This window comes from Xiphophorus couchianus, chromosome 24 (assembly GCF_001444195.1).
Source record: "Xiphophorus couchianus chromosome 24, X_couchianus-1.0, whole genome shotgun sequence".
Lineage (NCBI taxonomy): Eukaryota > Metazoa > Chordata > Actinopteri > Cyprinodontiformes > Poeciliidae > Xiphophorus > Xiphophorus couchianus.
This window is the reverse complement of record NC_040251.1, coordinates 4,371,499-4,395,169: the sequence shown is the minus strand read 5'-3', so window position 1 is coordinate 4,395,169 and position 23,671 is coordinate 4,371,499. Positions and strand designations below refer to the sequence as shown.

At 39.4% G+C, this 23,671-nt stretch overlaps 2 protein-coding genes across 6 annotated transcripts in view; one reads left to right on the top strand and one right to left on the bottom strand.

Annotated features, from left to right (window-relative positions):
• The window catches only part of stk11ip (serine/threonine kinase 11 interacting protein), a 33,102-nt gene extending 30,297 nt beyond the window's left edge, over window positions 1-2,805 (bottom strand). For 3 of the 4 annotated variants that reach the window (XM_028011498.1, XM_028011499.1, XM_028011500.1), the window contains exons 1-4: window positions 2,618-2,804; window positions 2,290-2,357; window positions 1,317-1,519; window positions 511-585 (exon numbers count right to left, since the gene is read on the bottom strand). In XM_028011498.1, coding sequence (XP_027867299.1) covers window positions 511-585; window positions 1,317-1,519; window positions 2,290-2,356 — 345 coding nt within the window. In that variant the 5' untranslated portion in view covers window position 2,357; window positions 2,618-2,804. Of the gene's footprint in view, window positions 1-510; window positions 586-1,316; window positions 1,520-2,289; window positions 2,358-2,617 lie in introns of all 4 variants that reach the window. The other variant, XM_028011502.1, reaches the window with a different exon arrangement.
• igfbp2a (insulin-like growth factor binding protein 2a) overlaps window positions 1-23,523 on the top strand; it is a 37,378-nt gene extending 13,855 nt beyond the window's left edge. The window contains exons 2-5 of one of the 2 annotated variants that reach the window (XM_028011509.1): window positions 9,045-9,468; window positions 19,020-19,201; window positions 20,836-20,976; window positions 22,368-23,523. In XM_028011509.1, the coding sequence (XP_027867310.1) occupies window positions 9,102-9,468; window positions 19,020-19,201; window positions 20,836-20,976; window positions 22,368-22,520 (843 nt within the window). In that variant the 5' untranslated portion in view covers window positions 9,045-9,101 and the 3' untranslated portion in view covers window positions 22,521-23,523. Of the gene's footprint in view, window positions 1-8,938; window positions 9,469-19,019; window positions 19,202-20,835; window positions 20,977-22,367 lie in introns of those variants that run through there. The other variant, XM_028011508.1, reaches the window with a different exon arrangement.
• The last annotated feature ends 148 nt before the right edge of the window (window positions 23,524-23,671 follow it).

The window sequence follows — 23,671 nt, the reverse complement described above, 5'->3', positions numbered from 1 at the left end:
TTCGTAATGGATGATATTTGTATTTGTTCTGGGGTTGATACTTGGAACCAAAACACAGCTAGGGATAGAACAATATAAAGAAGATCTGTTATTGGGATATTTTTGTTGCATATTGTGATGACGAGGTCTGTGATCAGGATACAGTAAACCCAAAGCGGCTAGGAACCGTAGCAACCTGCGCATAGCTGAAATATGAGGATACTTGAGACCCACTCTAATATAAAAACGTATAACTGCCTATTTCAATAGTTTAAACACCAAATATACCTCAATATGCATTAATACACACAGTAGCTCATAGTACTAGCGCAGACGCTTTCTTGTATCTGCTTTTGGAGGTTCAGCCAATCAGCACCAAGGAAAAATAATGCTGCTCCTGCCAAAACCACAATCTTAAACATTTATGAACTACTAATTCAAAGTCTAAAACGATTTTAATATTCATATTAAGCGTGTGTAAACTTTGCACGAGAACTACGTGTAAGTGTAAAATTAAAGCTCAGATTTTACCTCTAAACACTTGAGAGACTTGAAAGGGAAGATTTTCACTGCTGACTCCAGCCTCACTGCAGGCAGACGGATGAGCTGCAAGAACACAAACATAAGGTGAGCAACAGGGTAATATTTACATCTTAATGTCAGACTTTTGCTCTAGTTGGACGATGGACACTTGCTGTTCTGTGCAGAGCAATAATTTGGGGGTTTTTTTTTACAATGTGGGAGACAGAATTTAAACAAAAATTAAAAGAATCCATTTCTTCAACCACATGAGCAAGAGAAGAGGTGAATGTTTGCTTTACTTGCAGAAAAAAAAATGGAGAAAATATCTGCTCGTTTATGTTCTGATACTTTCAATAAAGCAAACGCTTGAAATCGTCACATTTTAATGAACACCAGGGGGCAGCATAGCACTGACTGTCTATTGATCGACTGTGCTTTGACCCAACCAGATGAAGTAAGATTAGTCAGGATTAACTCACTTCATTAGTTTAAAAGAGATAAAACACCTTTATCTGACAAATAGCTGCAAACAGTAATTTGCATACTATAAAAAAAAGATAATGTTCAACTGTAAAAAGTCAAACAAAATTCCCAAAATTTAATTTCAACCCTTAAATATCAATAAACACCATTAATATGCAATTGGCCCACAGCATGACAGACTAGGGAGCTTTTCCTCATACTGATCCTTAAATTCACGCCAGCTGTAGTCAGTCTCATAGAAACTTGGTCCAGTCAAAGCCCAAGTTAAATATAGAGTTTATGGAAGCTGGGTGGCCTCAGAGATGCTGTACTTGTGCAGCAGGCTTCTTCACCTTGAGAGAGAGCGTCTTCTGCAACACATCGAACAGGAACTGCAGCTGCAACAGCGAGGACGTGTCGGCCGGATGGGAAGGAAGCGCCAGGAAGCCATGCTGCTGGCTCCTGGACAACAAATACTGCTCAAAGAGCCTGGTGAGCTGCTGCAGGGTGCAAGCGGGGAGGGTCAGCGTGCTGCTGCCGTCCAGGACTACGTCACCTGCAGAGGAAAAGGGATTCACATGAGGAAAAGAGAGAGAGATCGTCACAACTTCACGACGAGCGTCGACTAAAGCATAAAGAAATCGACAATCAGCATCATCAATCTTCAGCTATCTCTGTAGCTGTAGGGTTCGGGATTGAAAGTACACCCAGCCCGAGGGCTTCTATAGTTGCAGTTGAGTCTCTTTCCTGAATGGAGCCATAGATGGCAGCTTGTTCTGTTAAGAACTTTGCATGTTCTCCTTGTTCTTCGTCGCTGTAGAAAGTACTCCTGACTCAGAGCTTCTTAGTGTTTTTATTGTTGCTGTTAACAATGTCTGCTCTGTTTTGCTCTTCAGTAGAAAGTAGTCCTGATACTATAATAGCTGTTAACCGTTTCTTTTTTTTTTGTTTGTTCTTTTCCACAGAAAGGACCCCTTATCAAGTGTTGTGTTTAGCTTTGTCTCAACTCTCCTTGTTTTTTCCCCTCAGAAAGGACTACTGGTTCTTTGCTTTGCTTTTGTTTGTCTGCCCTTTTCTTGGGCGAAGCCATTGACTGAGCTAGTTTTGTTCCCAACTTTGAATTCTTTCCCGTAGAAAGCAAAAGGTTTGGACATCCCTTTTAAACTGAGCTCGTCACGGCAGGAAGTTTCTTACAACAGCTGGTTTTGATTGGACTCACAGCCTGAATTGAGTCCATTTAAATAACCTGAGCTGAAGTGGAATTATTTCATCTCTGCTTTGTAAAAAAAATAAAAAAAATAAACAAAATTGAATATTTGAACATACCATTATTGCGAAGAAGTGTGGCCAAACTGTGCACAAGTGAGGACTGGCCCGAGGGAGCCACAGCCATCCTGTAAAAAAATGTTGAAACAAGCATTTTAAATCAGGACTACAACTCCCAGACACGAACAAAGCCAGCTGTTTGTTTCCATGTAACTGCTTAATAACGTTTTAGCGGTAAATACACATACTTCCAACGCTATCTCTCTCTTTTTTTTTTTAAACTGTAACCTTTAATCTTCTATATTGAACAATTCATACTTCTTCAGGAGCTAACACTATGTTAGCTCCGCTGATTTGTTTTCTCCGGAAGACAAGCTAAACAGCTCACCTGCGCAGTGACACCGGAAAAACACAGAGCTAACATCCGGTTGTTACTTAGTATTGTGGACGCTAATTAATAATATTTCACGTAAACGCCGCACAAAGCCAGGCTACCGCGGTTAATGCTCGGTTTCACAAACAGAGCTCAGTGATGTTGATATTTTTCTCCCTGCATCACATGACTAGGAGGCAGACAGTCTCTACGGTGGCCCCGATGTATCAAAAGTCTCGCCATATATTTTCGTTTATTTACTAAATACCACGATTTTAAAAGTTTTACGCGAGAATCTGGTGGTAGCTGGAAGTTGTTTTTTGGTGCCAATTTCCGTGGCACATTTGCTCTGGATTATTATTTACAAATGATTTCAACTTTTGAATAAGATAAGTAGCAATTTGAAAAACAAAGTAGAGTACATAAAAATGTCTGTTTATTAGTGATTTAATTAACTTCTTTATAATGTTGGACAATCTGAAACTACTGAGTCGACAAAACAGATTCTGCAAATTTGGCAAAGCATTATGGTTGCAATTGTTAAAAACATTTTTTTTTTTTTAAAAAACAGAAAAAAAGACTTTTTGACATTTCTTATCATGATCACTTCTGATAATGATCTATTTCGTAGCGTCTATCCAGGAATAGTCTTAGACACGATGTAATAATGTCAACGGAGAACATGAAGCATGAAATGAATGTGTACACTCTTCTGAGTGATTTAAAAAATAATGGTAAATAAATGTGAATGTTTTCATGTCATAAGTGAAAGTATATTCTTCCAGCGAATATGAAAAGGCTTTCCAAAATTGACCGTTTGGGGGCGCTCTCTAGTGACGAACTTTCAACACAATTTGCTAATACAAATTCTCAAATTCAGTGGGTCTTTTTAAGCAGCAAGCCTACACACTTAATAATAATAATAATAATAATAATATATTTTATTTACAATGCTCTTTTACGTCTTTATAATCTCAGAGGGCATGAATAAAAACAAAACAGGCAGTTGCAATGGATAAAAATATTTAAATAAATGAACAAATAAATTAGATTAAAACCAATACAAGAAACTGAACCAAAAATGTTGCTGAAACGAAATGTCTTAAGACGTTTTTTTTTTTTAAAACAGTCAGTGGATTGTGCTGCCCTCAGAGTGTCAGGGAGGGAATTCCATAGATGCGGAGCGACAGCGAGGAGACTCCCAGGTCCTTTTTTTTTTTTTTTTACAGCCATCCAGTACACCATCTGAAGCTAAACCAAGGTTTGTCTTGTCTAGATGTAAGAAGAACAACATTCTAGTTGAATTTTGATGCTAAATAAGTTTACATCACAAAAAACATACATTGGTAACTAATTTTTGTCCAATAATTATATCAGTTATTAACAGTGGGCTGTGGTCATCTTTAATTGCAAAAGCAAAACGTCACACCAAAATGTGAACACAATAAAATAAACTGTTTACTTTGTGGGTTAAGAAAACCTATGAGAGAATAATTGTTTTAAATAAAATCCCCCAAAGAGAAACAGGCATCACAAGTCCTCCACTACATTTATCAATGGATATGCTCTCCTTTATCCACATATCTGTTTTAAGTCTTAGTCCTCATCCATCCAAAGAGCAAAGAAGCTCAATTATTAGTCATATGCCAGGATTTAAATCTGAACAACTTAAGCCAATGATGACTGATTTAAGGGTTTAAAAATGTAACATAAGGTCTTTTTTTTTACCAGACGGATGTCATTCATTCTTGCTAAACCAATTATTCTAACAATTGACAATCATTTCTTGCCTTTTTCCCCTCCTTGGACTGAAAAATTGAAATTTTCAGCATGGGTAATAGTAATTGGGGGAATAAAATCTGGAATTCGCTGCGTTTCAAACGTCTGCGCTCCAAATCTGCAGACTTATGCATCAAGCCAACTCATTAAGAGAGTTGTTTCCACAGGCCTTCGTTCACTTTTATTGGCTGAAACGTAACAATGTGGTTTCATAGCAGACACCTCACAGTGATCAACATCAGCAAGAGAAAAAAAACAACAGCTAAATAAAGTTTTCTGCTCTGCACATGCATCCGTTGCTTGGCAGCAAACAAACACTTTGGGTATAATACACATGCGTTTCCATTTGGGACTTGTGAAGTGAACATTTCCATGTAAGGATTTATGTGCTGCAATTTGGTAAACATTTCCATCCAGTGAGATGCAGCACAATGAAGTCACTCAAGGGACTCGGGTTTTGCCGGTTCAGCTTGCAAGTGTGAAAACTTGCTTTGACAGCAACTTAGTCGCAAAACAGTCAGACAGTGTCTGTAACTTTGTTTCATCATGTCCCACTAATCAAATAATATTCATAACCTTGACTCTGCCTACAAAACCCAACACGTATTCTTTGGCGGTCTCTGGCCACGAGTGTTTGTTGGAACCAAGCTCGTTTGATAAGAACTAGCAATGTTTGTATTATATTTGATTTTATTGGCTCATATGCATCTTAAATCACGACAACGCTGCTATGTCCATGCAGCATAGCAAATCCATGTCAGCTTTTCTTGATAATAAAGTCTATTTTTGACCCTTGGAATGCCCGCTGAGAGGGCAAGGGCTAAAGAGAAGTCAAAAAATAATTGCCATGGTTTGGATCGCACCCAGAGGAATTCAGCTGAGAGGATATTTTTGGCTGAGAAGTGTCAAAAGCAATTTATTTATGTCAAATAGCTGTTTTACCTTATAGCAAAGCATTCATTTGATGCTAATTAGTGTGTTGTTGGTGTAATAAGTCCTTATAAAGCACTTATTAAATAGTCATACTCTTGTTTTAACTACAGTATGATTTCTTTTTTAAAGTCATATAAACCTTCTAGTGGACGCCTGGTGTGCAAATGACAGGGACCAAAGCTTGGATAAGCTGAAATCTGCTAATACTGCAGACCTCCCACTACAAGGGGTTGCAATACCTATTTTAATAGTTCAAATACCAAATATGTCTGAATATGGATTAATACACACAATGGAAACCATAATAGACAGTGGTCCACTTTTAAAATAAAAAATATTTGATATTCAGACTAACCGGTACTGTTGCTGACCAAATGAAAAAAATGCTAATTTAATACCTTCAAAAAAAGTAAATACAACTGAAACCGAGTTTTAACATCTATTTCATATTTACATAAGCCAGCATTACTGTTGGAGTACAGCTAGCTGTTACAGAAAGCAGCCGGTTAAAGCTACTATAACTCATTTAAATTGTTCATTAATCCCTCCTGGTTTATCTTTCTCACACACAGAATAATTATAACATTTCAATATGAACATTAATAAACACATTGATAAAGTATTAATGCTATTAAAGACAAAATGTTATGGCAACACTGAATACCAGTCATGTCTGCCAATTTAGCAATTGGCTGATAACTTGCCATCAACTGAAGACGGATTAATATGGGAAAACAAGGAAGATACTCATCAAATACAGAGTTGTGGGTTTCTATGGCGACTCAGATCTTTTCTAAGAAGAGCGGGGAGAAAATCTAAAGACAACAACTCCAGCTTTTGACAACAGGCCCTGTGAGAATGCAAAAGTTATGTCAAAAAGATCTGTGGGTTTTCAATGCAAGTTGTGAAAGAATATTTGACAATTGGAGTAGCCTAACCTCGTTTTGACATCCTAACAAAGTGTAACCAGCCTTTTGTTGGATTAAAATTATTTTTTTTTAAAATGCTAGATTTAGTAATTTTCAAAAATATATTTTTCTTTAGTTCTGTCTTGTGGACTACATGTCAAATTATTAAAATCAACAGGAAAAGAAGCCCACTTTGCTAATATGTAAAAAGGGTAAACCATTAGCTACATATGTTTAGCCTAGCATGACTTTAGCCAAGCTCCATTGAATTTAAATGTAGCTATTACTTAGTTTACTGCCACCTACCGTTTGAGCATATGTATATTGCAAGGGTAATTTTTTTAATTCTTAGATCTGGACGTTGATTTTCTTCAAAAACGGAAAAAAACATATTGTCATGAACGGTGCGGTGTAGGTGGTGAGGCAGACGCCAGGAGATCCAGGTAAGTGAAATAAAGACTATTTAATGACAGAAACGATCCAAAATTGTAGTCCAACAACCAAGGCAGCACTGCAGAGCGGAAACCAGGGCTCTTCGCAGGTAGCGACAAGGAGACATGAATGGACTGAGCACAACCTCAGACAAGACGCCAAACGAGACGAGGACCCGACAAAGACACAGACACACAAGTGACCCTAAATACACAGGAGGTAATTAGGGAAACGAGAAACACTTGGGAGTAATCGAGGGGAGAACAGGACAACACGGAGACGCAGAAAACTCGAAATAAATACACAGAAACACACAGATCATGACACATATCTACCAAAAAACATCCATTTTAAGAAGATTCCTCCATCTGTGGCAACCCAATGTCTCCACACTCCAAGACTTAAGTACTAGGATGGGAATGGGTAGAACGGCCGTTTGTCTAAACCTTACCATTGACGAGCATTAAAAAATGTTACAACTATTTGTGTCCATCGCACAAATGATACATTGTGATCTAGAAGACTGAAAATATCTTGTGTATAAAAAGCTTCCTTTATGAATGATGAGGGAACCATGCCGTGAGTGTTCTCCATTCATCACCAATCCTCCGGTCTTCCTCTATCAATGAGGAGTTTATCCAGAGTTTGTGTTTGTTCAACAATTCCACTGGGAGGAATTTAAGTAAATGACCTTGGTGGGAATTACTCTGCACACACTGGCAGACCCCGCGACCTGTTGGGTCTAATTAGCCGGTGACCAACCTGGACACAAATCCTCACCCCCCAACCCCCCTGGCTCACACTTATAAAACAGCAGGCCTTCTCTCCTGCATCTTTTCCATCCACGGTTTCACAAAATGACATATGAGGTTCTAATAGCAAACAGCCCTCTAGGCATCCTCCTGACTCACACCTTTTTCCCCTCTCCAAGCCCCCAAGGTGAGCTGCAGATGTGAGTTGGGCCAAATAACGTGAACTCAGGGTGCAGCCACGACACAAAATAATCAGCATTTATACCTGCGGTGTTAGGTTTCACATACCAGAGCTATTCCTGGGTCCCACGGATAAACACCTATTAGTATGCAGCACTGGACGGGGTTAACACGGGCTTGTTTTGTGGCCAGGCACGACACCTCGAGGCTTGGCCCCACCGATCGATAGGAAAAGTGACTGTGGACGTCCACAGTGGCATCACTGTACAAAGGTGTGCGGAAGCTGGCAACTTTTAATTGAATGTGAATGGACATTTGAGCCTCCTTGGGTTCTTTCCACGCAGGGAATGCTCCAGACACCAGTCTTTTTGTTTAGTTTGTTAGTATGCTTATGCATTCTCAGCGCCGGCGCAGGCGGGCGGTGCTGATTGAAACAAACAGGCCGCACCGTGCGAGCTGCACGGTTTAAGTTTCAGGCTGTCCCAGAGCAACTTTGCACCTCTCTCTTTTTTTTTTTTAGTTTAAAATATGCAGGAAGGAAAATCCTAGGATATTTACAACAGTGTCCGAAAATTCATATCTTTCACCAAATGAAATGTCACTAGATACTTACTGTTATGTATAATACTTTTTTTTTTTTTTTTTACAATTATTGCTACTTTTACTCTAGTCCAGCTATTCATGGTGCAAAAATAGGAACTGAAAGAAAATGTGCAACTTTTTACAAATAAAAACCTGAAATGTGCTGTGTGTTCATACGTAGAGAACACAGCTAACAGTTGACCAGATGAGACCGACACGGTAGAGGTAGCATCATTTAACCCACGAATCTGTGGCAAATAGAATTGAAAGAAAGTCATATTTACAGTTTCCCCCCCAAGCTGCGTGGAAGTGGCAGCATCATGCTGTCGAAGCTGAGGGGAAGATTGCTGGAGATGCTAAAGGCTTGATGATGGGAACACCAAAGCTGAAAGCTAGAGTGGTGTAAGTTGTGTGATGCAATGGTCTAGTCAAAGTCAAGATCTTGAGGAGCAGGTAAAGATTTCAGACCGTATATGTTTCGACTGGAACCTTAAACTGTTGACTCAGAGCAGATGAATACTAAGGTATGCCACTCTTGAAAAATCTGTGAATCATCCATCAGTTTCCTTCAACTGTAAAACTGGCCACCATTTCCTGTAGGTGCATCAGATGAATCCCCCTCACTGCAGTTCAAGTTCAAATAGTTTGCTCTAGAGGGAGTACTTTTGTTAAATAACTATATTAAACAACATTTTTTTAAAAACACAACACCATTTTATCCATCATCCCAACTATAAAGAGACATGTTCCCTCTAATAACATCCCAAACAGATGCAGATCCCAAACCTGGGAACTTGTAGGACCCAGCAGCCCTCCCATTCACGGCTTCACCTGTTCGCATTCACATTTCTCGCCTCTTTTTTTTTTTTTTGCCAGTCGGGATTGTCTCCGATCAGCCCCGACACCAGGACCAAAGCCCGCACGCCTCCAACCATGCTGTGGTTCACCGGCTGCAGTCTGCTGCTCCTCTCCGCGCCCTTCGCCGGCGCCTCCCTGTCCGAGATGGTGTTCCGCTGCCCGGGCTGCACCGCGGAGCGCCAGGCGCTCTGCCCGCAGCTCGCCGAGCCGTGCGCGGAGATGGTGCGGGAGCCGGGGTGCGGGTGCTGCCCCGTGTGCGCCCGGCAGGAGGGCGAGGCGTGCGGCGTCTACACCCCGAGGTGCTCCACCGGTCTGCGGTGCTACCCGACGCCCGACTCGGAGCTTCCCCTGGAGCAACTGGTGCAAGGCCAGGGCCAGTGTCGGCGCAAAGTGGACGCGGAGACGGTCACTTACAGCCCGGAGCAGCGGGAGCACAGCAGCGGTCAGTCAGTTCACTGAAAACCTCAATCAATTTTTAATGACACTGTCTAGACTGCAGCCTATAGACAGATTGCACTGTCATAAACCGTCCAATAATAAGGTACAGTGACCATGCTTATTCCTCTTAGTGCATAATAACTCATAAATGTGCAACATTGTAAATAAAAACACGGTTTTATGACTAAAATGATGAATTAAGAACTGTTTTGGAGAGCTACTTCTATTTATTCTCATGCATTTTGTTTGTGGAACCATGTACCAGATGCTATTATGTGTTGAGTTCACTTCAGCCAGTTCATCTCAGCTGCTCTTCAAAAACAGCTGGATCTCCAGCCTTTCCCCTCCCAACAACAGAGAACAAGTCGCCTGCTAAAGAAATAAAGAAAGGAAGAAAGCAAAAAAAAAAAAAAAACTCTCTGAAGTTGTACTTGGATCGAAACAGAAAACATTGAAATATTGATGTTTCCACAGGGGAGAACAGGGAGGGGCCAGCAACAGGAATGCTGCAAGGCTTTTGCAAAGCTGGACCTTAAAGCTTTGGCGGGATGAAGCCGTTGACAGTGACTGCATTAATCTGTAGCTGCTGGTCTAAACCTGAAAAAACTAGCTGGGAACACAATCACAGTTTTCTACCACAATACAAAAACACCAAAGTGTCATTCACTACAATTTTTGTGATAGAAAAACATTTACTTTGACGCACCGAAATAAAAAAAACTTTTGGAACTACAGTTTGAAGCCTTCAGTTTGGTTGTGAACGACAACCTGGCCTGCGATTATGGATTTAAAAAAATAAATAAATAAATGTTGATAAGGAATCATTCTCAGATTTTTCAGTGGAATCTGACCCCAAATTGGTTGCAGAAAAATATGCTAATTCACAGATTTTGTTTTGGTCCAGCATATCTAAAATATTTTGAAGAAAATGCAGCTCAGACAGCTAGCTGCAATGCTACTTGGTGCTGGCCGGCGTTTGCAAAGCAGCCAATCCGAGAGCGGCGTTTATTTTTCTTGCTGCTGATTGGCTGAGAGAAGGAAGACCATAAATATTAGCTTCTGCTAATGTTCGATTAATCTATACAATCCCCACCGCTTAAACGTTTTAGACATTTTGTAATGTAACTAAGAGAATTTTCAGTGCATCGCAGTTTATTCTAGACCAACACTAAATAAGGCAGGAAAGAAAAAAAAATATATGATTAAAAATATTCAAATGAATGAGGCTAATTTAGTCTGATGCCACAAAATAAAATCCAGCTGCCTTAAGCAGCCAGTGTGGCGGTTTTTAGCTTCTGCCGCTCTGCCGCTCTACCAAAACACAGAAATCATCAAGCCGTTAGGGCAGGGAAAAATGCAGCACTGTCCCATAGAATGCACTTAAAATAATCTTCATATTCTCAGTTGTAGGATTAACTGCAGATGCGAATGCCATAAAAGCAACAGAAAACTATAATCAGTCATCTTCCCCTTCTAATGATCCCCAAACAGGAACAAATAAGTGGTTAGCGGATGTTTGGATCACTGTGGTACAGTGTAGTATTTCCTTGAAGAAAGAAGTCAGTGTACGAATTTATGAATTTCCCTGATCCTGGACTGATCATGCTCAAAAGAAAATATAAAAAAAAAAAGATCAAAGTGATAGATTAATCCATATATTTAGGCAACATGAGGAATTTCTGCAAAAATATCATGCGTCCGCTTACCATGCTGCAAAATAAACATGCAAAGTTTTCAAATGACAGTTGTATTTATCAAGGGGGGGGGAGAAGCTCCTGAAACTTAATAACTGGTTCTGTCGTTTGCAGGATCGGCCATCAAGCCTTTGCAATAATAAGTAATGAGTCTCTGGAGGAACATTACTGAATCGCTTCCTGGCAGAAATGTTTTATCCAGCCACACCGGGGGGATTTTTCAGCAGGGACAGCCTGTTTTAAAAAGGCTACTGCAGACCTTTCATTTTTGATTTTATTGTCGTCCAGAGGCTGCGCTGCTTTCCCAAACGTGTCCCGTCTGGTGGCGTGGCACTCAAAATTGTTGCCAGAGAGTCAAGGTGAGGCCTATTAGGTTTACTTTCACAAGCGGAGCATTGCAGCGTTCACCATGATTGATACATATGAAACTTTATTAGAAATTGCTTTGGGTTTGCTGCTTTGCTGAGATATTTTAGCCTGCTTTTGTGTCGTCAGACAGGCTCTATTTGGTTTCTACAAACTAAACCAAACAAGAGAGCAACTACTTTTTCACCAAGTGAAAGCAAATACAGAGCACTATATTTAGAGTTCTAGGAAGTAAAGAACTTTGTGTTTCAAACTGAAGCAACTAAATAATTTATCTTTTCATTAATCCCTTTTACATAATAGGTTTTGTATCGACTTATTTCTTTTAGCAGCCGTAGATCATCGTTCTTCTTAGTTTTGTATTGATCCAAAGTTATTCCCTGTGAGTAATCTCTATTGCGTAATACGCGTTAGGAAAGGATGACGACCTTTAAAACGAAAGTTCCAGTTGATTCAATTGAAAATAGCTTATTGATCCCTAAAGGTACATGAGTGTTGTTGTAACACATTTTCCAGGTTCTCTTAAAGAGCTGCTGTAGTGACGTGCCATCAGTTTAATAAAGTCAACTGGACAAGAGGGAAAATGTCTAATCTTTTCTCCTGTTGTGCAGCACATCTGACACTTTAAAGGAACCGCACTACTTGCCTCAACGCGGTGGGTTTTGATACCACGCTTGTCAGATTTTTGTGGATTTAGTATTGACTTTGCTTTGAGCTGTTACTCGATAAGGCATTTTACGACGTTCCACTGATTCATATGCATATCTGTGATCAATTAGAGATTACAGTTTAAAAGCTCATGTTCGCCACATCAGTCATTGTGAGAGTTGAAGGCCAGAGTTTCTGAGGTTTATATTTCTGTACCTCTTTGAATATTTCCCCACAGTTTTGCCAAAAAAATAAATTAAAAAAATGCTAGGCCGTTTTTATATAGTTGCAGGATAGATTAGGCTCTTTACAAATGACTGCTCAGATTTATGGAAGATCTTATATTTAAGGTGAGGAAATAGATGTTTTCTTTTATGGTTTTGATACCTCAGTTTGGACCAACAAATGACTAAAGCCATTTCGATAAAAAAAAAAAGTCTGTTTGTTACAACAAACATCCTTCTTTACAAAGAAAGACACGTCTCACACCCGCTTTTTGTCTTTATACAAAAGATTGTTTGATATTAGGTTTCCAAGGAAATCCACATCCGAGTCGGGTTAGCTTTATCAGATCCAACCGTTGTTTTGACTAGACCTTTACCAAGACTTCAGAAGAGATTACATCAAGTTAAAAAGACGGAAATACTCCATGGTCTTTATTAGATGAATCATAAAAAAGGCTCAAAACTCAAGTGTAGTTGATGTTGACTGCTGATGTCAGAGTTCATTTTCACCCAGCTGTTATTAGAGTCCATTGGAGTTGATGATAATGAGAAAGAAAAACACAGTGTTTTGCTGTTATGGAGAGGGTTGTCATGGAGAAGGAAAACTGGAGGAACAAAAAGGGAGCTAAAAACAACCCGCGCCCGGAGCGACTGGTATCACATTCAGTGAGATGTGGCATTCCTGTGTACCTGCAGGGTGTCCAGACAGATCTGGCGGCCCTGAAATAGCAGCAGGATAATCCCCCCTGACCCATCCCCAAAAATCCCATCTAAATACGGCTATTTGCTCCGTCTTCCCACCCCGAGGCGTCGACTCCTGCCAGGAATCTCCTCGGTCCTATTGAGAACCAAAATAACTTCCCGCCGTCCATTTTGCTTAATGGTTCCTTAAAACCGAATAAGCAGAGTCTGACATGAAGGGTCGGGTGACAACTTCGAAAATGTTAGAATAGATTCAAAAATGCTAATGATAATGTTTTAGTTGTTGATATTGACTTGGTTGCAACAAGTTGCTAGGTGAGCTGATATGACCTACATGAGCAAACATTTCAATCAATCAAGTTGATTTGAATAGCATATTTCGGCAGTAAGGCAGCGAGGTAACGTAACAAAACCACAAAATTACAGAGTTTTAAAGAAACATCGTACAGTCAACAATTGAACAAACATAACCAAAATCATGCACATCAAATATGTTGGTCAATATTTCATTTATTATGGTTCAAAAGCATCTCTAAACAGCTGGGGTTTTAGTCTTAATTTAAAGGGACTCAGTGTTTCAGCTGTTTTTCAGTTTCCTGGAAGTTTGTTCCAGATTTGTGGCGCATCGAAGCCGAACGCTGCTTCTCCATGTTTGGTTCTGGCTCTGAATACAGACCAGAGCCAGAAGACCTGAAAGGTTCGGGAGGCGGATATAACAACAGCAGAACTTTAATCTTTAATTCAGGGATTTCTAAACTGCCAACAGTATTTTAAAGTCTATTCTCTCAGTGAAGGATTTTAGAACTGGACCTCATGATTCCTGTTTTTAGTCAGAACTCCAGCAGCAGCGTTCTGGATCAGCTGCAGCTGGAGGATTATTTTTTTTAAGGCAGAATTACTGTGAATTATTGTAGTAAAAAGAAGCATTTTTGATGTTTTTTTTCATTTTGCTATACAACCAGCTTAGAGTTAGACAACAAAATTAAATAAATAAATTAGTCAACCCTTTGCTGAGTTATGCTACTTAGAAAGAGGACCTCTTTAAATACGTAATTATTTTGTTTTTAAAGAAAAATACAAATCTATTAGTTTTTTCATTAAAAAGATAACTTTTTCCCTATTTTGTTTGTTTTAAAACATAATATTTCATTATGTTGAAAACAAAATTATTATTTAAATATCAGTTTCACCTGTTGGTTTTGTGTCATTTTTCATTTTGGAGACATTTCTTATTATTTTTACACACCTGCTGTGTATTTTGGACCAATTTCATTTGTTCAGTGTCGCCTGTTTGTTTCTTCATGTTGTAGAAATGCCATATAGTATTTTAATCAACGTGTATGAATAGTTATGACTTAGCTCCATGTTCTCTTTAGGGTTCTGCTTTAACACACAACAAAAATATTTCCCCTCTGTGTCTAAAACGAGCTTTGGCTTCAAATCTAACGTAAGCAATATTTGACATTTATTCGTGAACCATTTCAGTAATTATAGAGTTAAAAGTCTGCATTTAATCACATACAGCGCAATCAGCTTTTCTATGCATATAAGTAGTTTACGAAAGTATAAAATCACATCCATAGAAAACGGAAAGGTACAATGCCAAAACGACTACTTGACACTCTGGCCAAGTCAGTTGGTGGATGGATGGAAACCAGCAAACGTTAGAAAATCATCTAACTCCTGTTTTTAAGCACCTCTGAGGCGTTAAACGGGTCACGTGTCATTGCAAGGCACGGCTGCCTTGATTTGTTGTGGTTTCAAACGTTTTACAAGGCCTATTGGCAGTTATTTCAAGAGACAGAAGCCCAGCAGAGTCCTAATATGTTTACCTCCAAGGCTTTTTGGCCCACAAACGTCGTCTAAAAGCAGGCTTTGGCACGCATCTATGTAGCTGCTTCCAAGACTGGGCTGAGCTAGCTCTGCAGGCACCGCTAGATGAACTCTGGGGCAATTGTATAGGACATAATTTAGCATAGGATTTGCAGCAAGCTCAAACACGCCAAAGCATGACCTACCATCCACTTTTAACTCTCAACTGCAAAGGAAAAGAGATCAAATCTTATAGAATATTCCAATATTTTTGTCGCGGTAGAGCTGCATTTGTTCCTTTTTAGTTGAAAATGTAAAAACAGTCAGACGGATCGAACCTAAGCAGGATGATTCGTTTTCAAATAAATTCAACCTTCATTTTATTGGTGGAACCACAAAAGGGGAATATTTTCAATATTTTTATGGTGGTTGGACTGCCTTGGACCTTTCTTGTACAGCCACTGCAGGTTCTATAAAAGACAATTTGTGATCTAGGAAAACTGTGAACAACAAAGAATTTGGATTCGGGTTTTATTCTCATCGCGTGCTCATAAGCTGGAGAAATTGTGACATTTTTAAAAATGAAGTATGCAGGTATACAAAGGTTTTTAGGCAGATTTTATTGAGAATGCTAGTTATTTGCTTTCTTATAGATGTATTTTTTACTTATTTTAGCAAATTAGCATTAGCAACGCTAAGACTAGTAAGCTACTTATTTGCGACACCTAAATATTTCAGATCCAAGAGCAAATTCTAGTGTTAGACAAAGATAACCCAATTAAACAAAAAATAATAATTATAGAATTAGAATAGAATAGAATTCAACTTTATTGTCATTGCACATGTCACAAGTACAAAGCAACAAAAGGGAGTTTGCATCCATTCAGAAGTGCTTACAAGAGAAAGAAAATATATATACATATATACAGTATTACAAATGTACATTTAAGTATTTTTCACAAACAGGAGTAGATGATCTATACAGTATATACAATAGTGACTATAAATGAAATTACAATTTCATTTATTAGGGAAAATCCACATCAAGGTCTTATTGCTGCCAGAGCTGAAGAGTGAAGTTGTCGCTTGCACTGGACCTGTTTGACAACATGAAGTTGCCTGAAAGATCTCAAAAAGCAAAACCCCATGACTTAATGTAAAGAAATTCAGTAACGTGTGCGAATCAAAGCAGTTGACATCTATCTGGAAACCGTTAGAAAGACATTTCTGCAGGTTTTGCAGTTCTCCAGTGTTGATAATAGAGAGCCATTATCCACAAATGCAAAATACATGGAGCAGTGGTGGACCCTCCCAAAGCTGGCCCACTAAAATCACTATAAGAACTCATCAATAGCCCATCCCGGAGATCACGAAAGAATCCAGAATGACATCCAGAGCACTGCAAACCTCACTTGCCTAAGTCAGCCAAGGTCAATGTTCATGATTCAAGAAAAAGACTTGGGGTGAAGAAATGGGAGAGTTCTGAAGCCAGTCCCTCTGCTTTCAAAAAGAAGGCGAAGGACCTGGAAATCTAACTGATGGAGCCATGAATTCTCGACTCTAACAGACCATCCTAAAGCAAAATGTTCTGCAAGCCATTTCTATGTTGTCATGGGCAGACGCAAAGACTTAGAAACTGAATACCAACGTTCACATTGTCTAGAGAAAAAAGAAAGTCTGCCATTTGCTAAGTTGACCAGAATCTGGACAGTCAGACAGTGTCACCTCTGGCCTACGTGCCACCTGGGAATTCGACATGGATCAGATACAGAAAGGAAGTCTCTCCGGGCCTTTGTGTGAGGATTAAGTCAAGCAGTAGACTGGACAGTAGGCCTGCTGCTATGTTGACTCTGCTGATCCTCAGCCCACTGCTGTGAAGCAGCTTGTTCTGCAGAGGCCTTACGCCCCCTGAAAGTGGGGTCCTGACCCTCTGTGTTTGTGTGTCGTTTGCGTAGAATCACCCAGGATGATCGCTAGTTGCTGTTCGGCACCAAGCGTTCCTGTCTGGGAAGTGCGCACTTGACTGAACGTCTCGGGTTTCCTCAGAAAAGACGGGTCAAAGGTCGTGCACTTTGTGACTCTGAGGATTACATAAGCTAGCAAAACAAAAGGCGCCCCAGCTTGAGCGTGCTTTGTGTTTATCTGCTCGAAACGTGGATCTAGGCACATGTGCAAGTCAAGACACACTCGGTTTCAATTGACCTTTGACCCCGCTTTTCTTCGTTTTGCAAGATGTCTTCAAAAAATCCCGGATGGAGCACAGTGGAGAGAACTCAAGTCCAGCAACTCCCGATCAATTTGATGGTGGAAGGCGCCAGCACCTTGTTATTGCTTAGTTTGGAATTTTCTTTTTCCCATTACCACTTAGACGCTTTGTAATCCTAATCCCAAACCGGACATCACATTTACCTCTTGCAGGGCTCGGAGATTGGCTCCTCAGTCTACCGTTTCTGCTCAAACACACACTTGTTTTCATTCACTTTCCTCTAGTCTGCATGTTAGAACCTGACGTACATAGCTTTGAACGATCCACCTCATGGCCCGGCGTTTGACCTTCTCTACTGTCCCGGCTTTCCTCCCGCCTTTCGTTTGTGTGCCCAGGAAAACCCTGCGTAGGCGAAAACGCATGCTCTCCTGCAAAGATTCAGCAAAAACAAAGTGGTGTCCTGGCACATTTATTTGCTTTTTGAAATATTATTCCTCGCAGCTAAAGTGAGCTGAAATGGGTTATGTGAAGAATTCATGTCAACTGGGATTTTTTTCTTTCTTGATGGAATCAGCTGGTTTACGGAGCCACTCCTCTACCACTCCTTTTTCTCTGAACGCCACAGTCTGCCTGGTTGTCAGAAACAACAAACTGGATCTGACCTGACGACCTTTAACTTAGTTTGCAACTTCTGCCGGAAAAGACAAAAAAAAAAAAAAAAAAAAAAACACATCTGGAGAAGCTTGGAACAGATACAGTTCTACAGAATCACAAGAGATTAGTGAAAGATTGGCTAACGCCAACATTAGCATGCTAACACTAACATCCACCGCTGATTACTATGAAAGGGGAGATGGCTTACTCAATTAAAATCAATTTATGATTATTTACTCTTCTTTGCATGCATAGGCATATTTTCATTGTAAGAGCTTATTTTTAGTTCTGCATTTCAAACTAAAATTGTCACTGGTTTGATCTCTAAAAGTAAGTACATCCTCATTGGCAGGTGCCATACCGTTCCACGCCACTACCTGCGTTTTCTGTAAAACATTCTTTTAATGTAATTAGAAAAGAGAGCAGAATTTAGTTAGTAGAGCTGATGAAGCCCCCTAATGCTTACGTGATCATGCCAACACTAAGAAAACTAGTGCTAACGAAGGATGCTACTGCACTGAATTTCTGAATATTCCAACGCCAACACTTATTTTCTCTCCAAATATACCTTCATATTTATCAATAAAACAGTGGAATTTGTCTTCTAGTACTGCAGAAGTTGATATCTACAGTCGTCCTTATTTCCGCTCTTCGGGGTTCAGTCAGTCAGCCAATCAATTCAGTTTCCGGCACAGAAAATCCCACATCTTTTCAGCTTACCGTCAACACTTTCTCATGTTTCTTTGTTACAGGTTGCCTCTAAACCCGGGGTTTATATTCAGAGCAGAAAAACAAAAAAACAAGATTGTGATCTGATTTTCCCAGAGGAGTTCTTGCTTTGGAGATATGCAAGACATTTGCATAAAGCAAATACAACGTCTTGTTTTCTCTGAGCTGAGAAACTGTTGAAACGCTGGAAGTGTAGCAGAGAGTGAGGCATAATTAGAATCATCAGATATTGCCACAAAGGCATTGGGGGTGTCTGTAGCTTAGCAACTGAACAGATGCATCGCCAGCAACAGCTGAGGATGGATTGCAGGCAGTAAACTTCTGAAATTGATGAAAGTTCAACCTTTCAGTAAAAAGGACATTTGCATCTGATTTAATGTCACACAGTGAGAAGAAAGGGTTATGCATCTCTTCTTACAATGTATGCAAATGTTGAAAGTTGTAGTAAAGATGGAAAAAAAAAAAAAAGCATAAACCTCAGATTCAAAATGTGCTCATGTTCTGATGTGTCGGATCAAAGGTGAGGCTTCGGAGCTGCAGCCCGACCTGGACGCGAGCGAGATCCCGACCGTCCGAAAGCCCAGTAAAGACGCCGCCTGGCTCGGACCCAAAGAGAGCGCCGTACGCCAGCACAGGCAGGAGATGAAGACAAAAATGAAGACCAACAAGGTGGAAGAGGTGAGACCTACTCGTCCGAAACAGGTGAGTGTCTGCTGAGGAGGATGACTCTGGGATGAGCTACGTTTACCTCTCTGTCTGCAATATATATATATATATATATATATATATATATATATATATATATATATATATATATATATATAAAAACGATTGTTTCCAAGTGTTTCTGCTCTTGAACATTTCCTTTTACTTAAGTACTAGTAATCGTTTGATCAAAATTATTTAAGTAACTTGAAATGATAGATCATTTTGACATCATTTTTCATGTGTGTGTACATTTGCACCCAAAACCGTTGAAGCCTGACAAAAATCTAGGCTTACTGGCAAAAATATAGGATTATATAAGAGTACTCACTGTAAACAAACTTGGCGCATAAAGTTAACAAATTAGTATCTGTTTATTTATATGTTTTTCTTTCAATAACACTTCTTGTTCGTAGGAAATGTGTTAATTTTCCCTTAAACGGTGGTGTATTTGTGGATAGTTAAATAAAACTAACATTAGGATTTTGTCACAATTTAACAATAAATCTCACTTTTAATACTCCAATGTCAAAATGATTCAACCCCTTGAGCAAAATTCTTCATAAGAGCACACATTTACAAACGAGATGCGGTCTCGGGCACAGACGACGAGCCGATCACCGATTCTTTTACGGGTGTGCTTGAGACTGAGAAAACGTTCAAAGTTAGAAATATGCCTACGCCTAGAAAACCGTCACTAGTGTTCAATAAAGCCGATACAAAAAGACAGCATACGCCCTCGAGGTTTCCAAATATACAGCTGGAAGCGCAGTTCACGAGTTTGAAGTTCAAGGGAACAGGCTACGCCACCTGGTGGTCGAATGAGGAAGCTGCGGATGCAGCAACACATGATTCATCTGGCTTTAGAAGCAATGAACTGGAAAATATTACAAAACAGAAGATTGTGGGGGAAAAAAAACTTGTTTTTCACTGATCCATGTAAAAAGGATTTTTTTAAATATATGCTTTAACTTTTAGGACTCATATTGCATTTGTGCTAATTCGCCAGCCTTTCATACAAACGACTTCCTTTTAATTTAAACGCAGCCATTTACTGATTATAAACGCAGCCTACCTGCTCTGGAATCAACTCTTTAAATCTTCCATCCAGCTATGTTACATTTTTCAACCATCACAAAGTAATTCAGAGGGTAAATCTCGAACAGAACAAGTCTTTGGCAGGGGAGCGGGAGGTAAAGCAGAGGTCTTTGGCAAGATTTTATACGATTTCTGGCAAGAACTGAGGCTAATTTGCACAAACCAGGAAACCATTTAGCAATATCGTGTGGATGTGTGTTTAATATGGGATTTTATAGTCAAACGTGTTCAGACTGCTTGGCAAACCTGAGCTGGTGTTGATGTGTCCTGGAATAAGCTTTGTTTTGAATGTGGATGGATTTATTTTAATGAGGTTTTCTATTTAAATTTTTTTTTTTTAAAGTTATTATTATTATTATTATTATTATTATTTAAAAGTAAACCAGAATATACCACAGAGGTTAGGGCTGACTGAACATTTTGTTCTGAACATTTCATTCTGTAGGCACACCTTTCATAACCCTCCCCCCCGACGCAGAAAGCTGGTTTGGGCTTGAAACTCTTGTTTTGTTCTGTTCTTGTTTATCCCTAAGACTCAGTGTCAGCAGGAGCTCGACCAGGTCCTGGAGAGGATATCCAAGATGCCTTTCAGAGATAACCGAGGCCCTCTGGAGGACCTCTATGCACTGCACATCCCCAACTGTGACAAGAGGGGGCAGTATAACCCAAAACAGGTGACTAATGTTTTGGGTTGCACATATAAGAGGGGCTAACAATAAACAAAAACAAAAAAAAAACCTATGCGGACGGGATTCCCGATAAAAAAAAAAACAACAAAAAAAAAACAACAGAAATAAAAAAAGATAATAAATAAAAATAATAAATATGATTAAATATTGTGTATGTATTTTATAGTAAAAAGAAAACTGGAGGTCCACTATTATGTTTCCTTAAACAAGCCAAGAAAGGTTGAACAAAAGAAAAGCAACAAGAATACCCTCCATGGATGCATTTCTGTTAGCATATGCGCAAATTAGCTGATGGTATGGATCAGACCTCTGGAACAGATCATGCAGTGACGATTCTGTAAAACAATACAAAACACACAAGTACTTAATGCACTTAAGCTACATTATCTGGACATTTGTGACGAACATTAGGGACGCAACCTTTCTTCAGTCAAAGTATTTTGGTAAATCTTGCCGTGTTTTGTTGGAACCCTTCCGAAACTGATTTGTGCAAACTACAACTTTCTTTGGCAATGTTGCAAGAATATTTTAAGCAATAATAAGATGAGGCAACACTGTTCTGTTCTGTGTGACTGGGGGGGGGGAAATCGATGGACAGCAGGATGTTTTTCTGTTCCAGCAGCCATTATGTAGCGGTGAATCCAGCAGAATAAACTTAATGAAGTGGGCAACCCGTCACTTGGGTTGCCAGGTGATGGGGTGGCCTTGGGGTTGCTAGGTAACAAAATTGTGACGCAACAATTTTTAGAGGTTTTTGAAACAGGCTGTTTGCAGATTTACTTGGACTCTTGGACTCTTTCTAGGAAAAAAAAGTGAATTTTGTATAACAGTGGACATTTAGTAACTCATGATAAGAATTGAAATGTGTAATTTTCTCATTTAAATTCATATTATTTTTAGAGAGTATTTCATATTTCTTTTTCCTGCTGCGGGCCGTCCAGTAGTTTAAAATTACACGATGTAACTAAATCCATGTTCTGTATTTTTACTGAATTGGATGATGACTTAAAATAATTTATTTCAATAATGTAATTAAAAATGTGCATCGTTTAATTTCATAAATCTATATGCGTCACCTCTTGCATTCAATTGGGGACATAAAACAACTTTTTAGTATTTTAATTCGCTTGGTAATGCTAAAATGGTTTCCGATGAGATTTTCAAATAATATTAGGATATTCAGAAACTTTTTAGATATACATTGTATTTTCCCCCCATTTATTTAACCTCCTAACTGTCACCTCAAAAACAATTTTTCATGTACGTCAATGGATTTGTGAGAACATGGTGTCGGCATGGCTTTTAACAGGTTCATTAAATGACTAATAATAATAGAGAAAGGCAAAAAACAACTGAATAAATAATTCTGTTTCCAGTGCAAGATGTCGCTCCACGGTCAGCGGGGCGAGTGCTGGTGCGTGGACCCCCACACCGGCCAGCGCATCCTGTCAGCTCCGGCTGTGAGGGGCGACCCCAACTGCAGCCAGTACCTGAGCGAGCTGGAGCTGCCCGACGCCACCCAGATTTAACGTGGCCACGAGTTCAAAAACAAACTAAACTGTAAAGTGCTTGGGAACAACCCGAGTAAGCTATAAGCTATATGTGTGTGTGTGTGTGTCTGCAGCCTGTTGATTGGCAAGTTGCATCTCAAATCTTAACTTCCTACAAAAAGGTTTGGATGATAGTCGCCAACTTGTTGCTGCAGACTACAGTAAATTTGTCACGTTCTTTCTTTGTGTGTGTTTTAGAGTCAGTGATTATGCTTTACTAACTGTAACAACGCTCGGAGTGCTTCGTTGTCAGGGTTTTGTACTGTTTGAAAGAATGGAGAAGCATTCAGTGCGGTGAATGTTTTTAGGTGTCTTTCTGTGCTCTCGCTTGCAGACTAGGTTTTTTTTTGGGTATGCCTCATTTGTGCTGCACAGTAAGTAGTAAAGTGCTAATGCAAAATAAAGTAGAAACCTGTTGAATCTGTAATTCTCTGCTGTTGAAGTTCGAAGGGTGAAAGAAAGTGCTTAAGTTTCTGGCTTGAAGTTGTTTGAAATTCTGCACTACCCCCTTAGGGGTGATCCTGTAACACCCAGAAAAAGTCACCACTTTTCTTTTGTTTTTGTTTGTTCTTTTTGGCTTTTTCAGCGGAAACTGGACACCACCCGCATGGAAAATTACATTTTTGTTGTCACAAAACACGAAACACCTGACTTGACATTTTGCCAACTAAATCCAGTTTCCCCACAGAAGGAGCAACGAGGCGTTGTTTTTTTTGTGTGTGAGTAAAAGTAGTTTATTAAATAGTGATTTAAATTTAAAAAAAAAGGAAAAAAAAAACGAGTACATCAATTATAGGTGTGTTAAATATTCCATCAGAAAATTCACATTAATTTTTAGTTTCTGTGGTATTCATAAAGTCACCATTTTGCGTTTAAATGAATCAACGGCAAAAGAGAAGCGTTTGCTCAGGAAAAAAATAGGCTGATGTGCCACTGTCAGTTTTCTACACAGCTGAAACTACATTAAACATTGCAATTTGAACAACAAAAGAAAGATCTTGAATAAAACTGGACCCACAGAACACAATCCTGTCCTTTGTCATTACATGTTTAGCAGCACTCCACCGGAAGATCATAAAATTTGTCAGCAAATCACATCCACGCATTAAAGTGATTTCCTTTTTTTTAAT